Source organism: Globicephala melas, chromosome X, assembly GCF_963455315.2.
Source record: "Globicephala melas chromosome X, mGloMel1.2, whole genome shotgun sequence".
Classification (NCBI taxonomy): Eukaryota; Metazoa; Chordata; class Mammalia; order Artiodactyla; family Delphinidae; genus Globicephala; species Globicephala melas.
Genome location: NC_083335.1, coordinates 959047 through 984334, shown reverse-complemented (window position 1 = coordinate 984334; position 25288 = coordinate 959047). Strand labels below are relative to the sequence as shown.

The following is a 25288-nucleotide window of genomic DNA, read 5'->3' as shown; positions in this document are numbered from 1 at the left end:
TGACAAGTCACAATTGATTAAATCACTGGCCGTTGGCGATTGAACTCCAATATTCTCCAGCCTCTCGCCCCTCTCCCCTCCCCTGGGGTCATGGTGGGGGTGGGAACTGAAAGTTCTAACCCTCTAACCCTGCAAGGCCGTTCCCCTGGCAACCAGCCCCCATCCTAAGGTTACCTAGGGACTTTCAAAAGTCTCATTAACATAACAGAAGCCACCTTTATTGCACTTATCACTTAGGAAATTCCAAGCGTTTTAGGACCACAGTGCCAGGAATGGAGACAAAAACCAAATATATATTTTGTTATAATGAAAGCAGCTCTTTTACCCCTTTCCTCTTTGCCCATTTCTGTTCCCCTGTAACCTTAAAAGAACCTAGTTATAGGAATGAGATCACCAGGCAGTTTAACCTAACTCCTGACTTATACTCTCCTGAATGCACACCATGCCTTGTCTAACCTGTTGATTCTTTTCCTAGATAGAAGTAGTTAGCTCTCTACCCCCAATAGCCCCCCTAAGCAATCCTGCACGCAGATCACATGGGCAAGAAAACATCTGAAGAAAGTCAGCCAGTCTGCATGCAAAGGAGAATGATGCAGAATCCAACCTCCTTCCTTGACGATTCACTGAGATTCTTACCCCCTTTTTCCCTTTAAAAACTGTCATGGTGGGGCTTCCCTGGTGGGGCAGTGGTTAAGAATCTGCCTGCCAATGCAGGGGACACAGGTTTGCGCCCTGGTCGGGGAAGATCCCACATGCCACGGAGCAACTAAGCCCATGTGCCACAACTGCTGAGCCTGTGCTATAGAGTCCGCAAGCCACAACTACTGAGCCCACATGCCGCAACTCCTGAGCCCCTGTGCCTAGAGCCCGTGCTCCGCAACAAGAGAAGCCACCGCAATGAGAAGCCCGCGCACCGCAACGAGGAGTAGCCCCCGCTCACCACAACGCAGCCAAAAATAAATAAATTTTTTAATAAAACCAAAAAAACTGTCATGGCTGAGCAGAATCTTTGGGGTTGGTCTCTGGACACAAACCCACCTTCTCCCCAGAATGCCAGGTTTTCTGATTAAAGCACCTTTTCCACTGACACTTGCCTCTCCACTATTGGCTTTTGAGTGGCAAGCAGCCAAATCTGACTTCGGTAACAATAAGTCAACATATCACATATACCAAACCAAAAAGTTTCACTTAAAAGGTTTATTTTAGCAGCTCAGTTTTATCACATTCTACTTATTTGTTTAATATATTTATATTTGTTCTGCATAGATGGCATATTAACTTTTATAGTTGACTTTTTCATTTGATATTTGCTGCTACCTGGCCTGAAGAAAGAGTCAGGAGGATAGATAAAACCCGCGTGGTGGCAATGTGGGGCAGCAGTTTGCTTCTCAGCAGAACTTTACTGTCATGTGGGCTTCAGCGTCAGCTTCTCTTCCTCTTCTTTCTCAAATCCTGAACAGACGAGAGATCTTCCCTTGGGATATCGAGCACAACACTTACGCAGTTCTTGGATGACAGCCTGACACTTAGATTCCATGTAGTTGTTGGCTGAAAGACAGATAGACAGACCCTAGTCATGATCTCATAGGACTAGGGCACAGGGAGGTTTAGATCTGAGCTTCCCAGTCCTTTTCACTTTATTGTATCTACAGACCTGGAGGAAAGAGGATGTACCCAAGTCCACTGAATTCTTTCTGATTTAGAGACCCATCAACAGGTTAATAAGGAAGTATGAGGTACAAAGTGGTCGAAAGGTATTTTTACATATAATTTCCTTTTCTTTAACGCTGATTCCTTACATGCCTTTTTCCAGGGCAGTGGTTTTTAACCTTTTGTGTGTGTGTGTGTGTGTGTGTGTGTGTGTGTGTGTGTGTGTTTGGTCACTAACCCCTTTTGTTAATTTGGTGAATTAGAGAAATGCAGGAACCATGCACATTATTTTGCACTCAGTTTAAAGTGGTTGCTGGACCTTCCCTACCAAGTCTGTGCATTAGGGGTTGGCAAACTGCAGCCTCAGGGTTGAATTCCACTCTTTTTTACGGCTGAGCTAAGAATGGGTTTTGCAAAAGGTTGGAAACACACACACACACGCACACACCAAAGACCTCCTGACTTCCAAATCCTAAAATATTTCCTGTTTGGTCCTTTACATAAAACATTTGCAGATCCCTGCTATACATAGACCCTAAGTCAACGAGGACTTGACCTAAAGGTCCTAGGTCAACTGCAGGTGATGAGTCCCCCAGTACTAAAATGGGGTGTATGGGAGTTAGCCTGGGATAGGAAAGACAATTCTGATTAGAAAGAGAGTATGGTTGGGTGGCTAAGTCCAGGTTTGGACCCAGACCAAATGGGTTCAAACCATCACTGTGCCCCTTAATAGTTCTGTGACCCTAGACAAGTTACATAGCTTCTGTGTTGATTTCCCTATCTATAAAAATGGGTCACAGTAGTATCTACCTCATGGGTGAAAGGATTAAAGCTTAATATTATTTAAAGCCCTTACAACTGAGCTTGTCATCCAGGGAGTACTTAATGCTCACTCTTAGCCCTTCTAGCTCTCAATCCACCCACACTGTAGTGAGGGGGGTGTATCCAGTTCTAACTTGATTTGTGTTCTCCTTTAGCTGTATGTTGCTAATTCAAATCAGGTAAGAATCAGATAGAATCAGGTAAGAATTTATTTGGGAGAAGAAATTGGGAAGAACATTCTTTTCTTTTTGGCGGGGGTGCCACGCTTCGAGGCTTGCGGGATCTTAGTTCCCTGACCAGGGCTTGAACCCGGGCCCACGGCAGTGAAAGTGCTGAGTCCTAACCCCTGGACCTCCAGGGAATTCCCCTTCCTTTTTCTTAAATTTGGAGGAAGGGAAGAAAAGGATGAATAAAATGGCATTATTATTGTACATTAACATTTCAGATTAAAAGATTTTAAAAAGATTGCTTACACCATAAAATGAAAAGTCCAAGAATGAAAGTTAAAAGTCAAAGGAAATATACAAACAAGGGTTTTCTTTGGTGGTGAGTCTTTGGGTGAACTCTGAACATTTTTCCATCCTCCCTTTCTATATTTTCATGGGCATCCATCTCTATCTATTACTTTAGTAATGGGAAAAAATTATCCAAAAAGTCAGCTTTCAAATTCAGATAGCCCTGTAGCCTTTTCTGTTTGTTCTGCTAGTAATCATTTGCTGATTTAAAAAAGTAAAATCCGGGCTTCCCTGGTGGCGCAGTGGTTGAGAGTCCGCCTGCCGATGCAGGGGACGCGGGTTCATGCCCCGTTCCGGGAAGATCCCACATGCCGCGGAGCAGCTGGGCCCCTGAGCCATGGCCGCTGAGCCTGCGCGTCCGGAGCCTGTGCTCCGCAACGGGAGAGGCCACAACAGTGAGAGGCCCGCGTACCGCAAAAAAAAAAAAAAAAAAAAGTAAAATCCCCTAGCATATGGTCAAATTTATCGGCTTATTTAAAACAAAATGGACAAATCACTTACATCAAATACGCTTTAGCTGATTTACTTTTGCCTTTAAGAGTTAGTTGCCTGACTTCCAAATGTATTTTCACCCCCATCCCTTCCAACCTGACTGCTTTTAAAAAGTGAGCTGTCAGCCACAGTGCAGTCTAACCAACCCACTTAAAACTAGTCTTTTTTAAAAAGGACTTTGCTCAGCTTAGTAATTCTCAACTCTGGCTGCACATTAAAATCACCTGGTTAGCGTTTTGGACTGATTCCTGCGCAGACCCCACCCCCAGAGTCTGATTTAACTGTGCTAGCCAAGTGTTTGAAGCCCTCCAGGTGATTCTAAATGCACAACCGGGATTGTAAACCCCAAGCTTAGGTCACACCACTTTTTATTTTCTGCCATCCTTGATGGCACAGTGAGGAAAATCTTTAGGATAAGTTAATTACAGAAATATTACATTCTGAGAGGAGTTAATATAGTCTGCTGATAAAAAGAACAATTGTTCTCTGGTTAGTTCACAGATAAAGTTGAAAAATATAGAAAAGCATTTAACATACTACCTTGTAAACATTTCTGTATTTCACAGGCTTGTTTCTGGCACGGATCCTTCTGCGGCATATCCAGAAAACTAAAATAAGAAAAATGATTTTTATTTTGTCTTTTATACATAAAGACTTTAAAGCCCCTCGATGGAATTTTCTTCTGAGACAAGCAGTATGCTCTTACAATTGCTGGAAAACAATTACACTAAAAAATATTCTTCCTGCTCATAGGATGAATTAACTGTATTTTTATAATATTCCATTTGGCTTGGAAGATATAAATAGCTTTACATAGGGAAAAAAACCCCTTGACTTCAACTCATCTTGACTATTGTAAACCAACGTTGGGCTAGAGGAGCCGGCGCTGCAGCCTGACAAGTCGGCCCACTGCCCGGCTCTGTCACTCAGAGAACCACTCTTGATAAATGATTTAACTCCTTGAGCCTTTTTCCTTATTACTTGTGTGTAAAATAGAGATCATACCTACCTGAAAGCATTGATGGAAGGATTAAACGTGATACAGTATATAAAGTGCATAGAACAGTGCCTGGAAGGCAGTAAGGACTCAACACGTGATAGCTATTATTCCCAAGATTTTTAAAAAAGTAAAACCCTTCTTTTAATGTATACAAACTGCCATGAGTATTTTAACTCAGGAAATAATCTTCATCAGGTAGTGAATCAGCAATATTTGGTGCTATTATTACTTCCTGAGAAAGGTGCTAGGTAAGCAGCTAAAACGTTTTTTGGAGTTCTTACAGAAACCAACTTATTTAAAATATTTGTAACCAGAGAATAAATTTAAGTGCCCACGATTCTGATCAGCAACTTCTAAAAATTTGAAGACACAATTTCAGAAAGGAAAAAGGCCCAGGAGCCTTTGTAGCTAATTTCATTAATGCAAATGATCTCCCCTTTTTTTTTTTCCTCAGAGCCCCCTAAGTTCTTAGTAGATCCAAGTTAGGTCAGTACTGGGATGGGAAACACTGGAGCAAAACCTAGGATATTTACAGGATGGGAGAAGGAAAGGCAGGTGAATTGCTGCAGGGCAAATAAGCGACAAATAGATGTTGATGCTGCTAGGAGCTGCTCTCTTCTCTCTAAATCAGTACCAAGTCCTTGGTGATCAGGGCATCTGTTCTGTAGCAGGTGCTGACTTTTGTGGGATTCATCAGATCCCAGTTCCAGCTGATGATGTCCATTAACGGTTCTATGGCAATTTCCAAAGGAGTCAATTTCAAGTTACGTATCCTAACTAAGTGCTTTTGTTGACTTGCTTTCTGCCTGCATAACCCTTTCTCTGCAGTTCCACTTTCGGTGTTCTTCATGACCCTTCCTAAACTTCTGTGTTCTTGAGCAGTTTTTCAACCCACTCCCTCCCCACAGGCCCACAGGTGGGTGCACTGCAGTGGTGGATGACGTGATTGCCATATACTGAACAGAACAGAGGGGCATATCTTCCTAGAATCCCAGCACCTGGAAAAAAAAGATCATTAAAATCACCACAATCGAATAGGGTGAAAAAGAAGAAGGGGGGTGGGGACAGGGGAGAAAAAGAAATACATACCAGATTAATCATCAGGCAAAAGCTTAAGCAACAGCTCCTGTACTCCCCTGACCTGTCAGAAAAAGAAAAGTTTATAGAGTACTCTGTTATAAGAGTCCCAGTACAATGAAAAATTATTAAGCAACATGTGTACCATTAAATGATGCTGGATCTGCCACAAGCGAGAGTTGTTATCCATGTAGCGCTCCTCGGGGTAGAGTTGCCACATGAGAGGTAGCTGGGAGGTGAGAAGGTGACTTGGCCTGGCTGCGTCACCTAAAGGAACCTGAACTTGCTGAACTCGTGCCCTTAGGAAACTCGTCTCCTAATGGAAAGAAACGATCAAAAATAAAACCAAAGACTTCAGGATATTGAGACTGGTTAGAAACCAAGTTGCTTGAAAGCAAAAATCAAGAAAGAAAGAAACAAAATGTAAACAGTTACCTCTTCCAGGACGGCCACCCACGTGCGCTGGTGTTCGTCGCGGTAGATACCCTCTTGGTGAACCCAGAGGTGATCGGGTGGAGCCCCCACATCCTCTCCTGCCATCCTGGGCTTTGGATTCCAATTCTAGCCCTGCTTTTCTCCACCTAAGCCTGCAGCACCCGCGCACAGGACACAGGTGTGACTTTTTGGGTTGGAATGAACTCACCAATGAGCAAGGTGACCTGGTACTAGCAACCACCAACTAGAAGCAAACCTCACCTATGTCTATCTGCACAGCCTAAACAGAACTGAGGATGTCTGAAGCTCCTTGGCAGACACTGAAGTGACACTCAGGCAGAACCCTGGGTGATGCTGCTGACTGCGAAGCACTCAAGAATTCTGCTAGGTGAGGGGTTCCGTGGAAATGTGGGCCTAGCGCTACAGGAAGCCGGGCAGTGGTCTCACAGTCTTTGCATTCAGCAAGCAGCATCTGACAAAATGCAGTGAGCAACGGAATATGCACAGGAGTGCGCATAAGGGCACACTTATTTGGGCAGGAAAGCAGTATAACAGACACATGCATGCCATATTCTCCAGGTAAAAGCCCCTTCCAAGCAGTTTCCATTTTAAAAGGTAAGACTGTGAAGGTCAAATCATGTAATGTGCATGGCTTTCTAAATTGAAATTAGAAGTTTGTTTTAAGGGCAAACGACCTATTTATCAGTTTGCTTAGAAAGGCTACTTATAATGGCTAGGCATTTCCAGAAGGGAGTTTTCATTTTAGGGAAAATACTTATGGTCGCATCGTTGCAACAGACCCTGGGGATCATGATGATTCAGAGCTGAGAGACAGCAAGTGATAGTCACCCATCTAGGTCCTTGTTTCACTTTAATAATGCTTCAGGATGTCACAGGAGCCCATTTTTCCATAGACGCGTGGGTTTAAATTCTGTTTTCCCAAGTCAGAAGGTCAGAAAAGCCCATCTGCCCTTTGGGAGGTGTAAAGGAAGCACACCTCTGGGCAAACTCTTTCCATAATGCAGACTCAGCTCCGACCCCATAAGGATCCTCTGCCCAGGTCTGGGTCTCATTCAGGGCCTCACAACAACTTGAGCTGCATTTTACAGGAATGAACCTTTTGGAGCCAGCTTACAGCGTCGCAGCGTGCTTTCACTGGGTGTCTATGTTGGACAGAGTGCAGACACGGCATTGGGGGATCTGCTCCAAAAAACAGAGGCCTCCTATTCCCGTTAGGCGGCCTTTAGGTAAGAGAGGGACTGCAGCACAACTTGGGAGGTTGTTAAACCCTCAAATGAGATTGTCAAGAGGAAACGAGATGCCAGAACACAGAATGGTGCCAGAAAGAAGAACTAATTGAGCTGAACCAAGCCTTCTTTTCAAGAACAACAATCTGAGTCTGATTTGTTGTTGTTGTTTTTCCTTAACACTGCTGGTTTACCTTCCCTAAAAGGTAAGTGGAAACTATCCTCTATAGACTTAGGAAATGGTCTGATTGTGGTGAATAGTTGATGAGCAGCACACTTGCCTCGCCCATTGCACCCTGCGTGGACCTGACGCTGAGCCCATCGTAGCTTTTGTCTTACAGGGCTCCCTCATTTCAAACTCACCTAAAGCGGAACACCTTCTCCTAAACCAAATCCTGATTCTCGCAGTGGCAACACAGCCTCTCCTGATCCTGCGGACTCAAAACTTGTGAGTTATCGTGGACTTCTTCCTCTTCTTCAGTTGGTGCATCCCACCTGTCACCATTTCCAGCAAGCACCACTACCACTGTACTTGAGACCAACTTTCCCCCAATACCAGGTTCATCATGTCTAGCGCCGTATCCTTGCTCTCACTTTCCACTCACCTAATGTTCCTCCCCGGGCCTCTCTGCCTATCTCAGTACTATTACCACAGAGGGCAGGTGCCTGCCTTCTTGATGAAAACTTCCTGCCTCTTATGAATACTGTAGCATTTATGTCTAAACTAAAACTCAGATTTGGCCGCTAATTATAAATTGCTTCGCATTTTACTCTGCTTATTTCACAAGTCCTGTCCGCGCCCCCCCACCCCAGTACAGTGTTATAAGCACCTCAACGGAAGGAATAATACAGCACTGGACACCCTAAGCCTCAAATACTAGTCAAACAGTGTTCCTGTGAGTGGATGGATACGTATGCTGAGTAGAGAGGGGAGGCAAAGGCCACATGAGCATGGGTAGGGAGTGACCCTCTGGGTCTGTTATATAGCTATACATTATTTTGTTCAAAGCCATTTTTTTCCATTTAGCAGATACAATTGTTCTGCCTCTCTTTCTCCCCAAGATTTTGGAAAGGAGAGATAAAACAAAACCCAGTAAATACTAATGTCAAAATAAAATATATTAAAGTCTGAATTTTGAGTACAAAAGAAACACGTGCCCCCCCCCTCAAAGTAGAAACCAAATGTTAAAGGTTTTAGGACCATCTCAACTTCACAGATAGGTCCTAGCAACAACTAACACGTTGACACATTGACATTTAAATCTGTTTTGAATGAAAAGCAAAATTTTACTGGTTACATCGACATTAAAAGGAAATAATTCCACTGGCATAGAGGGCAAACAAATTGGATGCTCTGAGTTAGTAAGAATCACTACAAAGAGGCCTATGAGTCACTACAAAATATTCTCAGAAGAAAGGCAGCGTGGTGTGCTGCTGTGACCTGAAGGACAACATGCTGGGCATCAGCAGGATGAACCTGGGACAAACGCCAGCACACAACCCTGGACTTGCATGCGCTACCAGAGACAGCGTGAAGGCCCAGCGAAAGGCAACTGCAGTGATCAAGGGACTGAGAAGCTGCCCTGTGAGCACGAATCAAGAGCCTCAGCAGAGAAAAGCCAAGGCTCAGTGAGAGGGATTAAGATCAAAGCCACAAAATCGCAGGTTGTATGAATGGAATACAGTTTCCCTAAAAGTGATCCTTGGAACACTTGCCCCTAACTTTTTCCTTGGTCAAATAAGTTTGGGAATCTTGTAGAATCATAAAGAACATAAGTACAGTAAAACCTCTGGCAAGTTATGCAGTAAAGAAACTTTATTTTAACATTCCCCAAATTTATTTGACTAGAGAACATTCTCCTCCATATGACAGTTGTGCACAAAATTCGGGACCCCTTGAACCAAGATGAATCTCTGAAAACCTCGAGATAAACTTAGGTACAATGTGCAATACAAAACACAGAACATAAACCTGTTCCACTCAACTCAAGTAATACTACCAGCTGCAAATTCAAATGGATTCAAAAAAGTGTTTATAGGGAATTCCCTGGTGGTCCAGTGGTTAAGACTCCGTGGTCCCAATGCAGGGGGCACAGGTTCGATCCCTGGTTGGGGGACTAAGATCCTGCATGCCGCACAGCGCGGCCAAAAAAAAGAGAAGTGTTTATATACCTTTATTACCCATGAATGCACTAAAAAAGATTGTCCCCGTGGGGGTTACCTTGATGCCACGGCCAGGGACGACACTGGCCTAGACAGAATATTTCTTAATAAGGCAGTTTGTGAACTATGTCTTAAGTAGGATAGACCACACAGAAGGGCTTGCTTAGGTAGGTAATGCAAGTAAAACCATTATTTTTCATTTACAGAATGAATCATTTTGTCTTTTAAAAGAAGTATAATTTGGTTTAATTTCCAGATGTTTGAACAGTTTTTAAACATGAATCAGTTGAATACACTTACTTTATTTGAAGTCAATTAATAAACTCATCTACTTACAATGGGTGAAGTTACCAAGCCCTGGAGTCAGCCCGGCCTGTGTATGAATGCTGATTTTGCCACTTACTAGCTCTGTGACCTCGGATAAGTTACACTCTCTACACTCCAGTTTTCTAAGATGTCAAATGAGAATTAAAGAACAAATTAATTGTAACTGTCAGCACTTACCTAGCACTTCCTACATGTTTATATATTGACTCTTTTAATCTTCACAGTCACCCATTAGATGGATACTATTATTACCCCCACTTAAAGATGAGGGAAGTAAGGCACAGAGAAGTTAGCTAACTTGCATGAGGTAACACAGCTAGGAAGTTGCAGAGGCTGATTCCAATTGGGGCAGTTTACACATACAAGGTATACAAATGCTTAGTAGAGTGTCTAGCACATGATAAGCTTGCCATAAATGTTAATAGTTTTTTTCTACTCCAATTAAACTTTAGAGCTGTAAAATGCAGCCATGAGCATTATAAAAGGTAGAGAATATCATTGTGGGATATGAGATTGACTAACACCAACCATAGACAAAAGGTGTTTTTCTTCTCGAAGCTGCCTAAAAGTGCTTATAAACGCAAGACGTCCCATCACAAAACATAAAAATAACAACAGCCATACTTGCACCATCAGCGCAGGGCATACTAGCCGCGAATAGCCATTGAAAACAATATATGCTGTAAAATTGAAGCTTAAGAGAAAAATTAGATGGGTCCAGTGTAATTGCACACATGAAATTTCGCCCCAGCTTCATCATTATCAAAATTAATCATGGAAGGATGTGCAATATGATTCTTAAACATTAGGTAAAAATGGAGGTTGCTGGCATGGATGTTCCAGATAGTTCCACTGGACGTGGGCCCTATTTGTGGGGAGATCGGGGTTGGAACTGACTTGGGAGAAAAGAGCAAAGCATCAACACCTCCTCCAGCAGCACCCTGGGCATGTTCCCTTTCCAGTACTGCCCTGTCCGCCTGTCTCCCAACTACACATGGAACAGAGAAGCAGATCAAACCCACAGAGGCACTGACTGGCTGTGGCGGCAGCACGGCATAGATTTTTCTTTGGTTTTGAATCGTTCCCAGAATCCGCGTGTAATTCCTAGCCTCGGGAGTGGGAGATGTGTACTGTCCCCTATTGCACGTTTATCACACCTCAAAAGAAAATTACTTTTACATATAATTTCACCAGGTCTGATATCACCGAGACAAGGCGAGCTGAGGAAACTTGTGCATATCTGCTGCGATCTGCGATACATCCGACCTCGAACAGAAACTTCAGTTCCCCTTTCCCCTTCCCTGTATCGAACAAATAAATACCTAAAGCCTTTGGAGAAAGTAGCAGCCGCCAAGCTTAGGAGTGATACTTTTTCAGACACAGTATAACACTGTTTCTGCCAAGAGGTTACTCACATGAATATAGTGTTTCTTGGGCTAATTATCCGCCTCGAGAGCAGCGAGGCTACAACTTCAGGTCACCCACCCCGGGCCACTCAAGCCGGGATCGGGACGTGAGCCCGGGGCGAGCCGAGGGGCATTCCGGGCCGAGGTCACCGAACCGAAGTTACGGGGCGCGGGCCGGCCACCGGAAGTGGTCCAGGGAAAGAGAGTGGTCCCAAATTCAGGGCCCCTAACTTGGAAACAAAACAAAATAAAAGAAAACCTTAACTCAGGACCGAATTTCAAAAGAGCGTCCCTTGGGCTCGAAAGGCCGGCGCGCGCGGCGATGCCGCCTGAGGGAGGTCCCCGGAGCGTGTAGGCCGCGCACGGCTCTTCTCGGCGGGCGGGCAAAATGGGCGCCGGCGCTCAGGAGGCGCCGGCCCAGCCGTCCGGGCGCTCCTCACAGACCACGTCCGCCCGCGGCCCGAGAGCGCCGCCTCCCTGCCGCCCCCCGCGCCCGGCCCGACGTCCAGACCGCGGCCGGCCACCGCCCTCTGCCCCGACGGCCACGCCTGCCCCAACCGGCGCGGGCGTTTCCCAGGTGCCGCCGGGCCGGCCCCGCCCCCGCGTCCCAAGCTCCGCCCCCGCGCGCCCGCCCGCCCCGCCCCGCGCCCCAGGCCCCGCCCCCACGGAACCCAAGCGCCGGAGCAGCCGGTTGGCCAGGCCCGAGTGGGCCCGAGGCGGACGTGAGCAGGGCCAGATCAAGATGGCGGTGCAGGTGGTGCAGGCGGTGCAGGCGGTTCATCTGGAGTCGGATGCTTTCCTAGTTTGTCTCAACCACGCTCTGAGCACAGAGAAGGAGGAGGTGATGGGGCTGTGCATAGGGGAGGTAAGTCATCCAGTAAGCCCGGCCGGAACCCTGCTGAGCAGTCCCACCGTGTCCCCTGGTTGGGTGTTGCCAGCACCCAGGGCTGCGGAGGCCACAGGCACTCCTGACTCAGATCCTTGGACGTATCCTTTGGATGGTCCTGTCGCCTGGGCCCCGTTTCCTCGCGTCGCTTAAGGCTTCTTTACCCTTCCGCAAGCCACCAGCGATCCTCCTAAGCCTCGGGGAGTGGGGGGGAGGGATGGAAGGCTCACTTTTTCTTGTAGTCTGTGGCTTTTCTTTAGATCTGGAGTTATAACCCCATTGACCAAAACTGCAAGTCAGATCAGAAAGCCGATCTTTTATAATGAGGACATCAGTGTATCAGGAAGCAGCTGACCACGATTAGGGCCCCTAGCCTCGCCTCCGCTCTTCCCTCTAGGAATCATTTTGAGGGTTCGGTTCCAAATAACCCAAGACAGGTGAGGGTTTCCAAGAATCCCAAGTTTCCACTGCGTTAAATATTGCAGAGGGGTGAAAGAGGATGAGGAAATAGAGCTTACTTGTTGGCAATCCGAAGTAAGAATTCTCCAGTCTTTCATGCCGGTGTACAGGAACACATAACCTAATTTTCATATTATCTGCATCCATGTACATCTAATACACTTAATGTGATCAATAATGTTTTCTGCTCTTTCCCACTCTAGTTGAATGATGACCCAAGGTAAGACTATATTTCTTTACTCCTATCTTTTGATCTCTTTGTCATTGTTAACTCAGAATTATCACAACTTTCGCGATGTTTTGTACAGATTGTATTTTAAGTTACCATTATGACTGTGGAGCTCCCTCAAGAACACAGTTTCAATTCCACCCCAAGCCTGAAAGTTGCTTTCCACCTTACTTTCTAGTAGGAGGATTTTCAGTTGAGATATGTATGATCCTATGTGAAAAATATGTTTGGGGGAGCCAAGATCATAAGTGAACCTGGGAAAGCTCTCTGTGGCAGATGATGTGCATATGAGGAGACATTTCCCGCTATTAATCCATTTCTCTATCTAAATTGTCAATGGCTTTCTGCCTCCCCCTGGTGGACCCTACAGTGATCTCAGAGATCCACAGCGGCTTGAATGCTTGAGGCGGTGAAAGCTTTGGTCTACCTTTATTTAAACGTCAGAGCACAGCAGTTTCTCCTTGTCAAACTCACCTCCTTAATACCCAGGATTATAGGACTTTAGCTTTGCCCATGAAAACTATGCACTCGCCACTTAAGCATATGTCTCAGAGTCCTTCTAACAGACATATGAGCACAGCTCTAGCCTCAGTTTACTTTCCCTCCTCTTCCTTTGTCTCTGCTGTTTCATTGCAAAAACTGCTATTCCTGTTACTTTGCTTTAATACCTTTTTATATTCCAAACCTCAGTTCCCTTTTTTTCTAATTTATCCCCAAAAGGAGTGACCCCAAATTTACATATACTGGAACTGATATGCGCACAGTTGCTGAAAAGGTACGTGTGCTATAGCTATAATTTTGCATGATGAAAACTTGCACTTGGGGAGGGATTTCTGTATTCTGTTTGATGATCTCAGCCAGGGTTAACCCAGTTCATGCAGACCCACGTTTGGCTGGGTGGGGTGTTCTGTCTAGGAAAAGCAGATGAAGAATCTACTCAGTAGGAATGGGACCTAATTTTCTATTCTTTCTAGCAAATTATTACTACTTGATCAGGGTTGAGTAACCACTGTCAGCTCTCCTCCTTGCTGTCCTCTGCGGGATTTCTGGCCCTTCTCCCATCTTCCTTGAGACCTTGCTGGTTCACATCCTTGAGATCTGGTTCACATCATTGTTATCTTTTTATCCCAAGTCCCAATATCTACTCAGGCAACCCCTCTCTGCTTACAGGCAACCTGTCTGCACTCCCGCCCTGCCTTTTCTTTCCTTTTTATTTCTTTAATATGTATTTATTTATTTGGCTGCACGGGTCTTAGTTGTGGCACGCATGATCTTCGTTGCTGCATGTGGGATCTTTAGTTGCGGCATGTGGGACCTAGTTCCCTGACCAGGGATCGAACCCGGGCCCCCTGCATCGGGAGTGCGGAGTCTTAACCACTGGACCACCAGGGAAGTCCCCCTGGCCTGCCTTTTCTGGCATGCTCGAGCTTTTATGGTCGAGTATAATGCTTCTCAACCTAATTGTGGTGTAGGACCAGTTAATTTTTTCCCAACCTGTTGCAGACCAATGGTTTTGTAAAATACAATAAAAATAAATTATGTCCTCTTCTCCCACCAAGCAGACAATGGAGGTGATAAAAGCTATCAGGCAACAACTAATTAACATCTAATTATTACCCCCATGTACAGTCTTCCCAAATCAAGGAAAGAAGTCCACTTCCCATCCAGAGCTGCAGCTTCTTCAAAGACCTTGCTTATCAAATATCTTGTCTCTCTTCTGAGTCTTCAACCTATTCCTGTCATCTGGCTTTTTTCCCTTAGGATACAACTGTGCTTCAATTACTCTCATTTTCAGAAAGGAAAGACAAATAACTTCTCAATCCTGTATCTTCCTGTAGTTAACTGCTCTTGTATCCTTCCTTTAATAGTCAGACCTCTTAAAAGAATAGGCTGCAATCGTTCCTTATTTACCTTCTCCAGTGAAAGCGACCACCCTGTAGTTTGCAGTTCTACCTCTCCAGCCACCTCCTCATCGCTCCATCAGTGGATTATTCCTTGGTGCTTATCTTACTTAATCTTTGTCCTCAGAACTCTGAACTCTCACGGGGTGTTTTATTTGTTTTGTTTTTGCTGTGTCTAGCATTCCTCCCCTCTCTCTCTCATCCTTTATGGAATCTTCCTCCTCTGCCTATGCATCAAATATTGGGATTCTCCAAGTTTCTGCCTTCACCTCCTCCTCTTCCCAGAATGTCTTCCTGGCCAGCCTTACCTCCCCTATGGCTTTACCTGCAGCAGACATTGAGGTTAGACAGGTCTGTCTTCAAATGCTTTCTCTGATACTTGTGTGACTTAGGACATGTTACTTAACATCTGTGAGCTTTGCTTTCTTTATCTGCAAAACAGGGAAAATGACAGCCACCAGTTTCATAGAATTGTTGGGAGAGTTGGATCTGGGTAATGTGTGTAAAACACTCATCTGTAGAATGGGCATAACAATAGTACCAACCTCACTGGGTCATGGGGAGAGTTAATTAAATTAATACACGAAAAGCACTTTCCAAGTGCCTGACGCATGACATTGGCCATTCTGACTTGTTGTTAATGGCCAGTAGGTGATGGTTAGTATGAATTATCCCAAAGCTCCAGAACTTCATACTCCACTGCCTTCTGGACATCCACGTTTATCCAGACACAGGTATCTTAAACTAACGTGTTCAAGACTGAACCTTTCCTCTTCCTCAAACCCTCTCCTCCAGCATTCCTCCTGCCGTAGTAGTTCCCGTACCTGGCTGCACCTTGGAATCACCCAGTAATCTTTACAAAATCCTGATACTGACTCAGTTGGTCTTTGGTGAGACCTGTGTGGCAGGAGTTTACAAAGCTCCCCAGGTGATTCTAAAGTGCAGCCAAGTTTGGGAACCACTGCCTGCCATTCAGAACCATTAACGTAGATTGCTTTCCCATTTGTTTCCAATGCACCATCCCAACAATTGCTACCTTAGTTGAGGTCCTTATCTCTTCCTTTATGGAATACTGCATCAGCCTCGCCACTGGTCTCCTTGCCGTGAGTCTGTCTCACCTCCAGTCTTGTCTTCTGACTACTTAGGATGTGACCTTTTGAGAACATAAGTCTGCTTGGCTAACTCCTTATTCCTTGCAGTTCAGCCCAGGTGCCGCCTGCCTCCTTGAAGGAACCTGTCCTGACCTGTAGGCTAGCTCCTTGAGCGTATCTATTGCAGTGCATATATGTTGTCTTAGAGCTGTTTACCTGTCTGTCTTCCTGGATGTGACTACTGTATCCTGTTTATCTTTGTATGCTCAGGCCCTTGTGTAGTGCCTCACATATAGTACATACTTGATAAATACATGTTGTATGATTAACATACATTCCCTACAGGAGGAAATTAGTGTTACCTGCCTGTGATCCATGGAGGGCCATGCCAGGGGGCACAGGCTTTCTGTAAAGGGCAAGATGGTAAATGTTTAGCTTCGCGGGCCATACAGTTTCTACTGCAGTTCCTCAGCTCTGCCAGTGTAGTGCAACAGCAGCTACTGGAACATAAATGAATGAACATGGCCAGATTTGACCCGAGGGAGGCCAAGCAGGCCATAGTTTGCTGACCTTTGATCTGTACCAAGGCAGAAGAGCCAAAGGAACTGGGCTTTAGTACCTTAATTCCAAGACTGGAAAAGCATAGGGACCAATCTAGCTCAGCTGTAATATCTTACTTCTAGTGTGACTATGACCATACCAGTCTGTTCCTCAAACCCTTCAGCTACCTGTGACTTTCAGGGACATCCATCAGTCCTTTGTGACTTTTATTTATGCTTGTTTCGTTTTGTTTATGATCTGTTCCTGGGCTCGTCTCACCACCCTATCCTGAACTTCTTTTACGCATTCCTCTTAGGCACTGAAACTTTCTCTGAGAAAGAGAAAATTCATGCTGGGCATCAACTCCTACTAAAGTACATTCCCAGTCTTAATGATGTAATTTTATTTTTCAAGAGTCCATGTCCTCATCTTGAATTCTATGTCAATTTGTACCTGCAAATTTGATATTAAACTTCATGAGTTCAGCAACTTATCTTCTAGTTAATGCTGGCATGCCATATCTTTTTCCATCCTTTTATTTTTAGCCTTTCTGTGTACTAATATTTTCAAGTGTGTCTCTTATTAGCAGCATATAGTTTAAAAAATCCAATCTGATAACCTTTTTAATTGGGCTATTTAGTCCAATTACATTTAATGTAATTATATATGTATATACCCCCCACACGTATACATATATATGTTATAGCTGTCATATTTTTGCTTTCTATTTGACCCACTTCTCTGTTTTGTTTTTTTCTCCTTTCTTGACTTCTTTTGGACTCATCAGTATATTTTATTATTCTCCTTTGATCCTCCATTAATCAGTTATAACATTTTTTACTCTCCTTTTAGTCGTTATCCTACATATTACAATATGCATTCTTAATTTGTTAGTCTAATACAGATTACTATTTTTACCATTTCACTGATAGTACTAGAACTTTAGAACATTTAAATTTCATTTGCATCCTCCCACCTTTTGGATTATTGTTTTCATGCATTTTAATTATTTGGATATTTTAAGCCCCACATGACATTGTTTTTTGGGGGTTTTTTTGTTTTTGTTTTCTTTTTTAAAGGGCAGAGTGACTTTTTATTTATTTATTTTTGGCTGCGTCGGGCCTTAGTTGCAGCACATGAGTTCTTCATTTCGGCATGCTGGCTGTCTAGTTGTGGCGCGCAGGGTCAGTAGTTGTGGTGCGCGGGCTTAGTTGCCCTGCGGCACGTGGGATCTTAGTTTCCCAACCAGAGATCGAACCTGCTTCCCCTGCACTGGAAGGCAGATTCTTAACCACTGGACCACCAGGGAAGTCCCCCCACATGACATTGTTATTACTGTTTTGTACAGTTAGCATTACATTTGTATTTACTCACATATTTTACCCTTTACAGTGTTCTTCATTCCTTCTTTCATATCTGGGATTTTCCTTTCTCTTTTTAGTATTTTCTGTGCTGATAATGATCTCTCAATTTTTTGCATGTGAAAACGTCTTTATTTTACTTTCATTTTTGAGGGATGTGTTCTCATTCAAAGAACTCTTCATAGAGTTCTTGGTTGGCAGATCTTTTCTTCTTGCACTCTGACATGTCACCCATTCTCTTTACGCTTTGATTGTTTCTGTTCAAAAGTCAGCTCTTTGTCTTGTTGCTCCTTGGAAGGTCAAGTGTCTTTCTGTCTGCTTTTGATTTTCCTTATTGTATACTCTGTGCCTGCCAGACACGTGTGTGTATTATAAGAAAAGTTGTATGTGAGGGTAGAATGATTCATTCTTTATAGGATGAGCAAGGAATTTAAAGTCTATGAAAGAGTTCATGAGGTGAAAAAAGGCATGAAAGGGAACCACATTTGAAGCTCAGTAGCCACACGTGCCTCATGGCTGCTGTGTTGCACAGTGTAGGTCTATAGGTTACTTCAAAATCTTGTCTCAGATTTCACCCTTGTCCGGGCAACGTCTGGCAATGCCACACCCACCTTTTCTCCTGAAACTCTTGAACGATTTCATTGTTCTGGTTTTGACTGCTGTCTTCCTTCCTGGCTCCTCTCATTGTACCCCATCCTATACCATGGGTATCCCCCTGGATTCACCCTGGACCTCTGCTCCCCCTCCCCACGCTATTCCTTGCCTTTATTTACATCCTCTCATCTCAGTTGAGCTCATCTGAAAACACACTCATCTTCCTTCCTTCTTGATCCTTTCTAAACTTAGATCTGCCTCCTCTGCTCTACCTAGTTTCAACCCTGAAACTTCAGAGTCCTCCTTGACAGCTTCCTGTCCTGTATCACCCATGGTCCATAAGCTACCAAATCTCGTGGCTCCTTGCTTCCTAATGAATCTCAAGGCTGTCTCCTCCATCTCTGACATACACTCAGTCCAGTGCTTCCCGGCCAAGCTCTCTGAAATAGTGTCCTTCCTCCTCCTCATCCTGCAGATCGCGGCTTGGCATATGAGACCTTGCATATTTTCACGCTAACCTTCTTTCTTAGCCTTGCTGTCTGCCATTCCACCTCAAGTTCTGTACCACCTAAATGAGTTGGCCAGTTTGTCTCCCAAACATGTCATTCACATCTATTTGGCATCTACAGAAATTCTGTCTATGTGTGCGTGTGCGTGCGCACACACACACACACGACAACCAGGAAATAGATAACTGTCGTCTGCCTTTTCTGTAAAGATTTGTTTCCAATCTGAGAGACTCCTTTCCTCTGGGCTCCTGCAGCATTTATTTACTGCGTTACTTTAGTGTAGTTTCATGTATGATTCTTGCCGCGCAGCCACATGTTAGCATTTTGAACACTTGGACTGTCAGCACTCTGACTTGTATTCCTGCACATAGTTGGAAATCAAATGATTGTTAGTTGATCATTGCAAAAGTCCTCCCTTGATCTAAACGTTAGCCTTTATATTTTTGTTTTGAAATGTATATACTGAGGTTGGATGTCTTTTATTTGAAACGTTCTGTTATTCATGAGAAAAAATGCCTGTTTTCTAAGATGGAAACTTTAACCTGATAATGTAATACGATGCAGTCCCGTAATTGCAGGGAGAGATGTTATTCGAGAGAGACAGAAGTAAACGTTTCTGTGGATTTTCCTTTAGGTTGACACCGTCAGAATTGTTCACATTCATTCTGTCATCATCTTGCGGCGTTCTGATAAGAGGAAGGATCGAGTGGAAATTTCTCCAGAGCAGCTGTCTGCAGCCTCGACAGAGGCAGAGATATCCTTACTGGTCGATGAGAAGCTTTTATGTGCTTTGAGGCTTCCAGGTTTCTCTGTTTGCTGCTTAAGCGGATTTCACAGCTTTTCTTCCTAGTGACTCTTTCCCAGTTTTCATATTTACCCCTTAGATCCAGTTGCTTGGTTAATCAGCATTTCTCTCCATTTCTCTTTTTGAGTGGCTTTTATTGGAAGAACTGGACATTTCTAACATTTCTGCTCTTAAATGCCAAAAGATCCCAGGGTCCAATACTATGACAGTGAACTCTCTGGGGAGTCCCTGTCTCCTTCCTCTCCACTCCCCTCTGCCCCGTCTACCCCAACCCCCGCCCCCACAGTTTTTGTAATATCATTTAGCTTCTAGGCCTTTCACTATCTTGGTCTCTCTCCTTTGGAGATTCTCTTTTGAGGCTGCCTCTCAAAGAGAATGCAGTGCTGAGAACTGAATGCAATATTCCATGTTAAATGTAACCAAAGAGCGATCAGTTGGGACATTTGCTTCCTATGATCTGGACTCCATAGCTCAACTGTAACAAATTAAACTTGCATCAGCGGTTTTAGTAATTTATCATTCTTTCAGATTAAGTTAATCTTGTAGTCAATTAAAAAGTAACTTTTAAAAGTAGAAAACATGCATGGTACAAACTTTAAAAGGTACAAAAAAGTATACAAAGTAAGTATTTCTCTCTAGCCTCTGTGCCCCAGTTCCCCCACCATCCTTCCCTGGACATAACCAGGGGTATCAGGTTTTCATGTGTCCTTATGGATGAATTCTGTGCATACGGAAACATATAAGAATATTTTCTTTTTTAAAAAGTATTTAATACATATGGTAGCTATGACATTACCTAACAGTGTATCTAGAGATTTGTCCACATTACTATATAGAGATGTCTCATTCTTATGACTACATAATACAGCCCTGGATGGCTGTGCTGTCCTCATGCAGATGTTTAGGTTATTTGCAGTCTTTTACTGACAGTGCTGCAGCAAATAACCTTGGACGTTGCATTTCACAAATGTGTGCGTGTATCTGTAGAATCAATTCCTAGATGTGAAATTGCCGGGGCAAAGGTTATATGGACTTGCGCCTGTAGCAGTTTGACCAGTTTACCCTCTAGCCATGTGCAAGAGTATCTGTTTCCCCACACCCTTCCAAACATTGTATGTTATCAAAGTTTTGCTTTTGTGCTGCGAGGCCCTGGTAAATCAAAGTTTTTGGTTGTTGCCAACCTGATTGGCAAAAAATTGTATCTTCTTTCTTGCAATTTTAATTAGCATTTTTCTTGTGAGTAAATTTGATCAGCTTTAATTTTTAGGAGTCATTTGTATTTTTCTCTGAATTATATGGTTATTTCCTTTGCCCGTTTTTCTATTGATTTGGAAATATTTTTCTTAATAATTTATAGTTTATGTTAAGAAAGCTAGCCTTTTGTGATAAGGATAGTGATTTTTGTCAGCTTTTTCACAGTATGTGTGTGTTTTTTCCCAATCAAATTGTTCTTGTTGCACTTTTATATAATCATATATATCAATCTCCTCTTATGATGTGTACCTTTTGCATCTTTTTTTAAACTCTTTAGTTTGAAATAATTATAGATTCATGGAAAGTTGCAAAAATAGTATGGGAAGGTCCCTGTACCTTTACACAGTTTCCCCCAAAGGTTACATGTTGCATAACTTATGGTTCAATATGGAAACCAGGAAATTGACATTAATGTGTGTAGTTCTATGCCATTTTGTCATACGTGTAGAGAGATATATATAAAACCACCACAGCAGTCAAGGTGCAGAGCTGTTCCATTACCGTAAAGATCTGCCTCAAGCTTCCCCTGGATAGTCACCCTCACCCCGCACACCTCAAACCATGGGAGCCATGAATCTGTTCTCTGTCTCCTCACTATAGGTTGGATTTTCCCAATTCTCTGCACACCTGGTAATTTTAGATTGGATGCCAGGATTATGATTTTCCCCTGGGGGCTGGATATCTTTGTATTCCTAGACATATTTTTTTAGCTTTGTTCTGGGATGCTGTTAGGTTACCGGGGACAGTGAGACCCTATTGTTACTTGTTTGAAGATTTGCTGCGTGGGACCGGAGGAGCTTTCAGTGTAGGAGTCATTTTTTCAGAGGCCTTCTGAGCCTCCTGCCCAAGGCCGCCTGAAATTGTTAGATTGGCATTCTGGCCAGTGGGGACAGCCCCCAGTCCCTGTCCTGCTTGAGTGCTGGGCAGAGTGACCTTCCATCCTTTCGGGTGGTCCTTTCCCTCGCCTTAGCTGAAGAAATGGGCTTAGGGAAGTTAAGTAACTTCTCTTGGCATTTGAAATTAAAAAAATATATATTTAAAAAGTTTTTGTTGTTGTTGTTGGCTGTGCCACGCAGCATATAGGGTCTTAGTTCCCCAACCAGGGATGGAACCTGTGCCTCCTGCCGTGGAAGTGTGGAGTCCTAACCACTGAACCGCCAGGGAAGTCCCTAAAAAGTATTCTTACACTTAGCTATACAGATAGGACTATTGGGTTTCAATGCAAGTAATTCACAGGAAAATGAACCAGCACTTTACAGTGAATAGCAACAGAAGGGGACAGCTTCTTATCTCCAACCGAGTTCTTATCTCAAGTCAGAGCCTCAGACAGTTACGGTAAATTTTTATTTCCAGAACAAAGGAGAAAATGTTCTTTTGGAGGATATTTCTAGACAAATGGGGAGACTAAACTGGGGGTCTTTGTTCATTTGGTCTCTGAAACCACCCTACTTGCTATTGTTGACACTGGCAACTTGCCAGAGAGAAATGAAATGAATTTTTTAAATTTTGTACTTTTTCAGGAGTGAGGGTAGGTTGGGCTAGAGGACAGAAGATTACTCAAGTTAATAATGTGACATCCAAAGATTTAGAAGCTTCTTTTCAGATAGCACAGTGATAAGTATTTGAGTGATCAAATATTAGCTAAATTGGATTAAGAGCATGTAACTATATACAATAATGGAAACCAAATGGATTCTATTTAAAAAAAAAAGAAATACTTTTGGCTTTAGAAGGGAAGTCTGGGAAATTCTGGGCATTGACCTTTTTTCATTCTTTTGTTGACATTAAATTGTGATAGGTTTATTTTAAACTTCAGGTTGCTTTCTGAGCCTTTATTAGCATCACAAATTGTGTTCCCACAAGTTGAAAATACCTTGACAGACACACAGGTTGGCTGAACTAACTGGTCGCCCCATGAGAGTTGTGGGCTGGTATCATTCCCATCCCCATATAACTGTTTGGCCTTCACATGTCGGTAAGTATTATGGGATTGCAATGTTTTTTGTTCTTAGAAATGAATATCATTTTTCCTTCTCCATTACATGGGCTGTGGTTATTTTAAATCAAAATTTAAGTATCCTTAAGCAAACGTCCTTATTTTTATTTTGCTGTTTTAAAAGTACTGATTTATGTCATATTGATTATTTTTAATAGAGATAAAATTTTAGCACTCCATTTTGACAGTATTCAGGAAATCAAGACTAAACCCTGACAATTGGCTGGTATCCAAAATAATGATAATAATAATAAATAAACTATAACTGAAAATTGCCGGTTGTGACTATCACTGTCTAGTACACTACCATTTGGAAGAATCAAAGGTGTGAAGGGTGAAATTTATAAAACTGATGTTTACAATCTCTGTTTGACACATATATCATCCTAGCTCTTGGGGCTGTCAACCTACCTCCTCAGCCCTCTAATCAGTATAATGTAACAAGATTGTTTTCTCTCTCTCTCTTTTTTTGTTTTTTTTTGGCTGTGTTGGGTCTTCGTTGCTGTGCGCGGGCTTTCTCTAGTTGCGGCGAGTGGGGGCTGCTCTTCATTGCAGTGCGCAGGCTTTTCATTGTGGTGGCTTCCCTCGTGGAGCACGGGCTCTAGGTGCGCGGGCTTCAGTAGTTGAGGCTTGTGGGCTCAGTACTTGTGGCTTATGGGCTCTAGAGCACAGGCTCAGTAGCTGTGGTGCACAGGCTTAGTTGCTCCACGGCATGTGGGATCTTCCCAGACAAAGGCTGGAACCCGTGTCCCCTGCAGTGGCAGGCAGATTCCTAACAATTGCGCCACCAGGGAAGCCCTGTTTTCTTTCTCTTTATCTTTACCCTTTTTCTCTAATCATGGTCACTTTTTGTCTCTATCTGACTCTTTTGAAAGAATTAGAATAACTTTACTTGCGGAAATGAATGTTTCCTCGTCTAACCCGTGACTTAGAGACCTTCCCCCTCATGGCAGTGAGGAGGAAACAGAGGCTCCCATGTGTTGAGTAAGTGGCAGTGCTGAGGTCTGAACCATATCTGTCTCCCAAGTCTGTAGCATTTGATACTGCAACCACTCTCTACTTCTTGAAACACTTCCCAAATAATCACGAGGAGTGTGTGGCTCCTAAGAAACTAAGCTGAGGTTCGAGCTGAAATACTTTGTGCAAAACCAGTCAGCTAATAAGTGGCAGAGTCAGTATCTCAGTGGAGGTTTCTGTGAATCAGGGGCCTTGGCATTCTCCAGCGTCTGCTTTGTCTGGTTAAGTGGGAATGCTATTTATGAAAACAGGAAATGGAGGAGGAAGCATAGGTTTGGTGGTGGGGAAAAAGATACATAGTTGAGTTATGTCATACCCATGCAACGATCTTACCCAAATTTTACCTATAGGACGTGGCTTGCAAAAGAAAAAGGGAAGCAATTTAAAAAGCACAGCCTATTTTGTAAATCGCATGTGACTTGGCACTGTTTTTCAGTTACTCTTACATTAACTTTCCTGTCTTTGTAAGTGCATAGTAAAAGGAGACATGCGCCTGTAGTTATGTTCCTAATCATAAGATCTGCTTGATCCTTTTATAAGAAGGGAAGCACTGCTACGGTGATGTCATGGTGTGTTAATTTATTACCAAAGTTGGTGGGTCAGATCAACCTCCCATGACAAATATAGGCTGTAGTTTTAATTAAGCAGTTTTCTATAACCAGTCATTTTTAAAAATTACATTTCCCCAAACATTCTCTTCTAGAAGTTACATGTCAATACTCCTTAGAATCATTACAAACAAATTTGTTTTGATATTATAATACATTTCTATGCCCTTCTTTAGCAAACTGACATAGATGGAAGCTCTGTTAGGACCAGGGATAGAATAAGTGAAGGCTGAACCAAAATTCTATTGTAATGTGATGGCTATCTCAGGGCTCATATTCTAAAAACACTTGTATGTATAGTCTCTCATTCTTTTAAAATCCTTTATTATGAACTGGGGTCTGTGGTTTCTGTTTCAGGAAAATTTTGAGTCAAGAGTAAATGAAAGAATATGGTGCTCAGGCTGTTCTACTTTTACACCAGGAAACGGGAGGTGTGATTCTTTTGTCTCTTCAGACTGTCTGATGCTGAAAGAAAAATTGGCACAGTTGCAAGAAGGTCTCTTGGATGGTCCTCATTTAGACTAAAGTGTATCTTTTGGATTTGGCATTTAGGAGGTAATTTGGAAGTAATTAAGTTACCTCAGGGAAAAATGTAAATCAGGGTAAGGGGCATAGGGTTTGTATTTTAAGTAACGTGATTAGGCCTCATGGAGAAGGTAACAGTTGAGCAAAAACCTGAAGGAAGTGAGAGTTGGCCGTGCAAATATCTTGCGGAAGAGCGTCCCAGGCAGAGAGGAATAGGCAGTGCAAAGGCCCTGAGGAGGAGCATGCCTGGAAAATTTGAGGAAAAGCAGGAGAGCCAGTGTGGCTTTGGGAGTAGCAGATTTTGTGGAGGAAATCAAGTGTGTGCTTTTGGACATGTTGAGTTTCAAATGTCTGGTAGGCAAGTGATGCTCACCTAGCC

General features: G+C 43.3%; 3 protein-coding genes across 4 annotated transcripts in view; 1 reads left to right on the top strand and 2 right to left on the bottom strand.

Moving 5' to 3' along the window:
- Nucleotides 1–1211: 1211 nt before the first annotated feature.
- On the bottom strand, nt 1212–11280 carry CMC4 (C-X9-C motif containing 4). Of its 2 annotated transcripts, none has more exons than XM_030850228.3 (3): nt 11144–11280; nt 4020–4087; nt 1212–1548 (listed from the first exon to the last, which is right to left on the bottom strand). In XM_030850228.3, exons 2-3 carry the CDS (start codon nt 4075–4077, stop codon nt 1406–1408), a joined length of 201 nt encoding a protein of 66 aa, XP_030706088.1. In that variant the 5' UTR covers nt 4078–4087; nt 11144–11280; the 3' UTR covers nt 1212–1405. The 2 variants fall into 2 exon arrangements, with proteins under 2 accessions (XP_030706088.1, XP_030706089.1); XM_030850229.3 differs by lacking the exon at nt 11144–11280 and adding an exon at nt 5013–5459.
- On the bottom strand, nt 5348–11247 carry MTCP1 (mature T cell proliferation 1). The gene is made up of 5 exons (XM_030850226.3): nt 11144–11247; nt 5992–6143; nt 5702–5872; nt 5569–5620; nt 5348–5477 (listed from the first exon to the last, which is right to left on the bottom strand). Exons 2-4 carry the CDS (start codon nt 6094–6096, stop codon nt 5573–5575), a joined length of 324 nt encoding a protein of 107 aa, XP_030706086.1. The 5' UTR covers nt 6097–6143; nt 11144–11247; the 3' UTR covers nt 5348–5477; nt 5569–5572.
- A 533-nt stretch (nt 11281–11813) lies between the features above and the next one.
- BRCC3 (BRCA1/BRCA2-containing complex subunit 3) overlaps nt 11814–25288 on the top strand; it is a 75689-nt gene continuing 62214 nt past the window's right edge. The window contains exons 1-5 of the mRNA XM_030850222.2: nt 11814–11999; nt 12683–12699; nt 13429–13483; nt 19339–19458; nt 22651–22738. Coding sequence (XP_030706082.1) covers nt 11877–11999; nt 12683–12699; nt 13429–13483; nt 19339–19458; nt 22651–22738 — 403 coding nt within the window. The 5' untranslated portion in view covers nt 11814–11876. The remainder of the gene's footprint in view (nt 12000–12682; nt 12700–13428; nt 13484–19338; nt 19459–22650; nt 22739–25288) is intronic.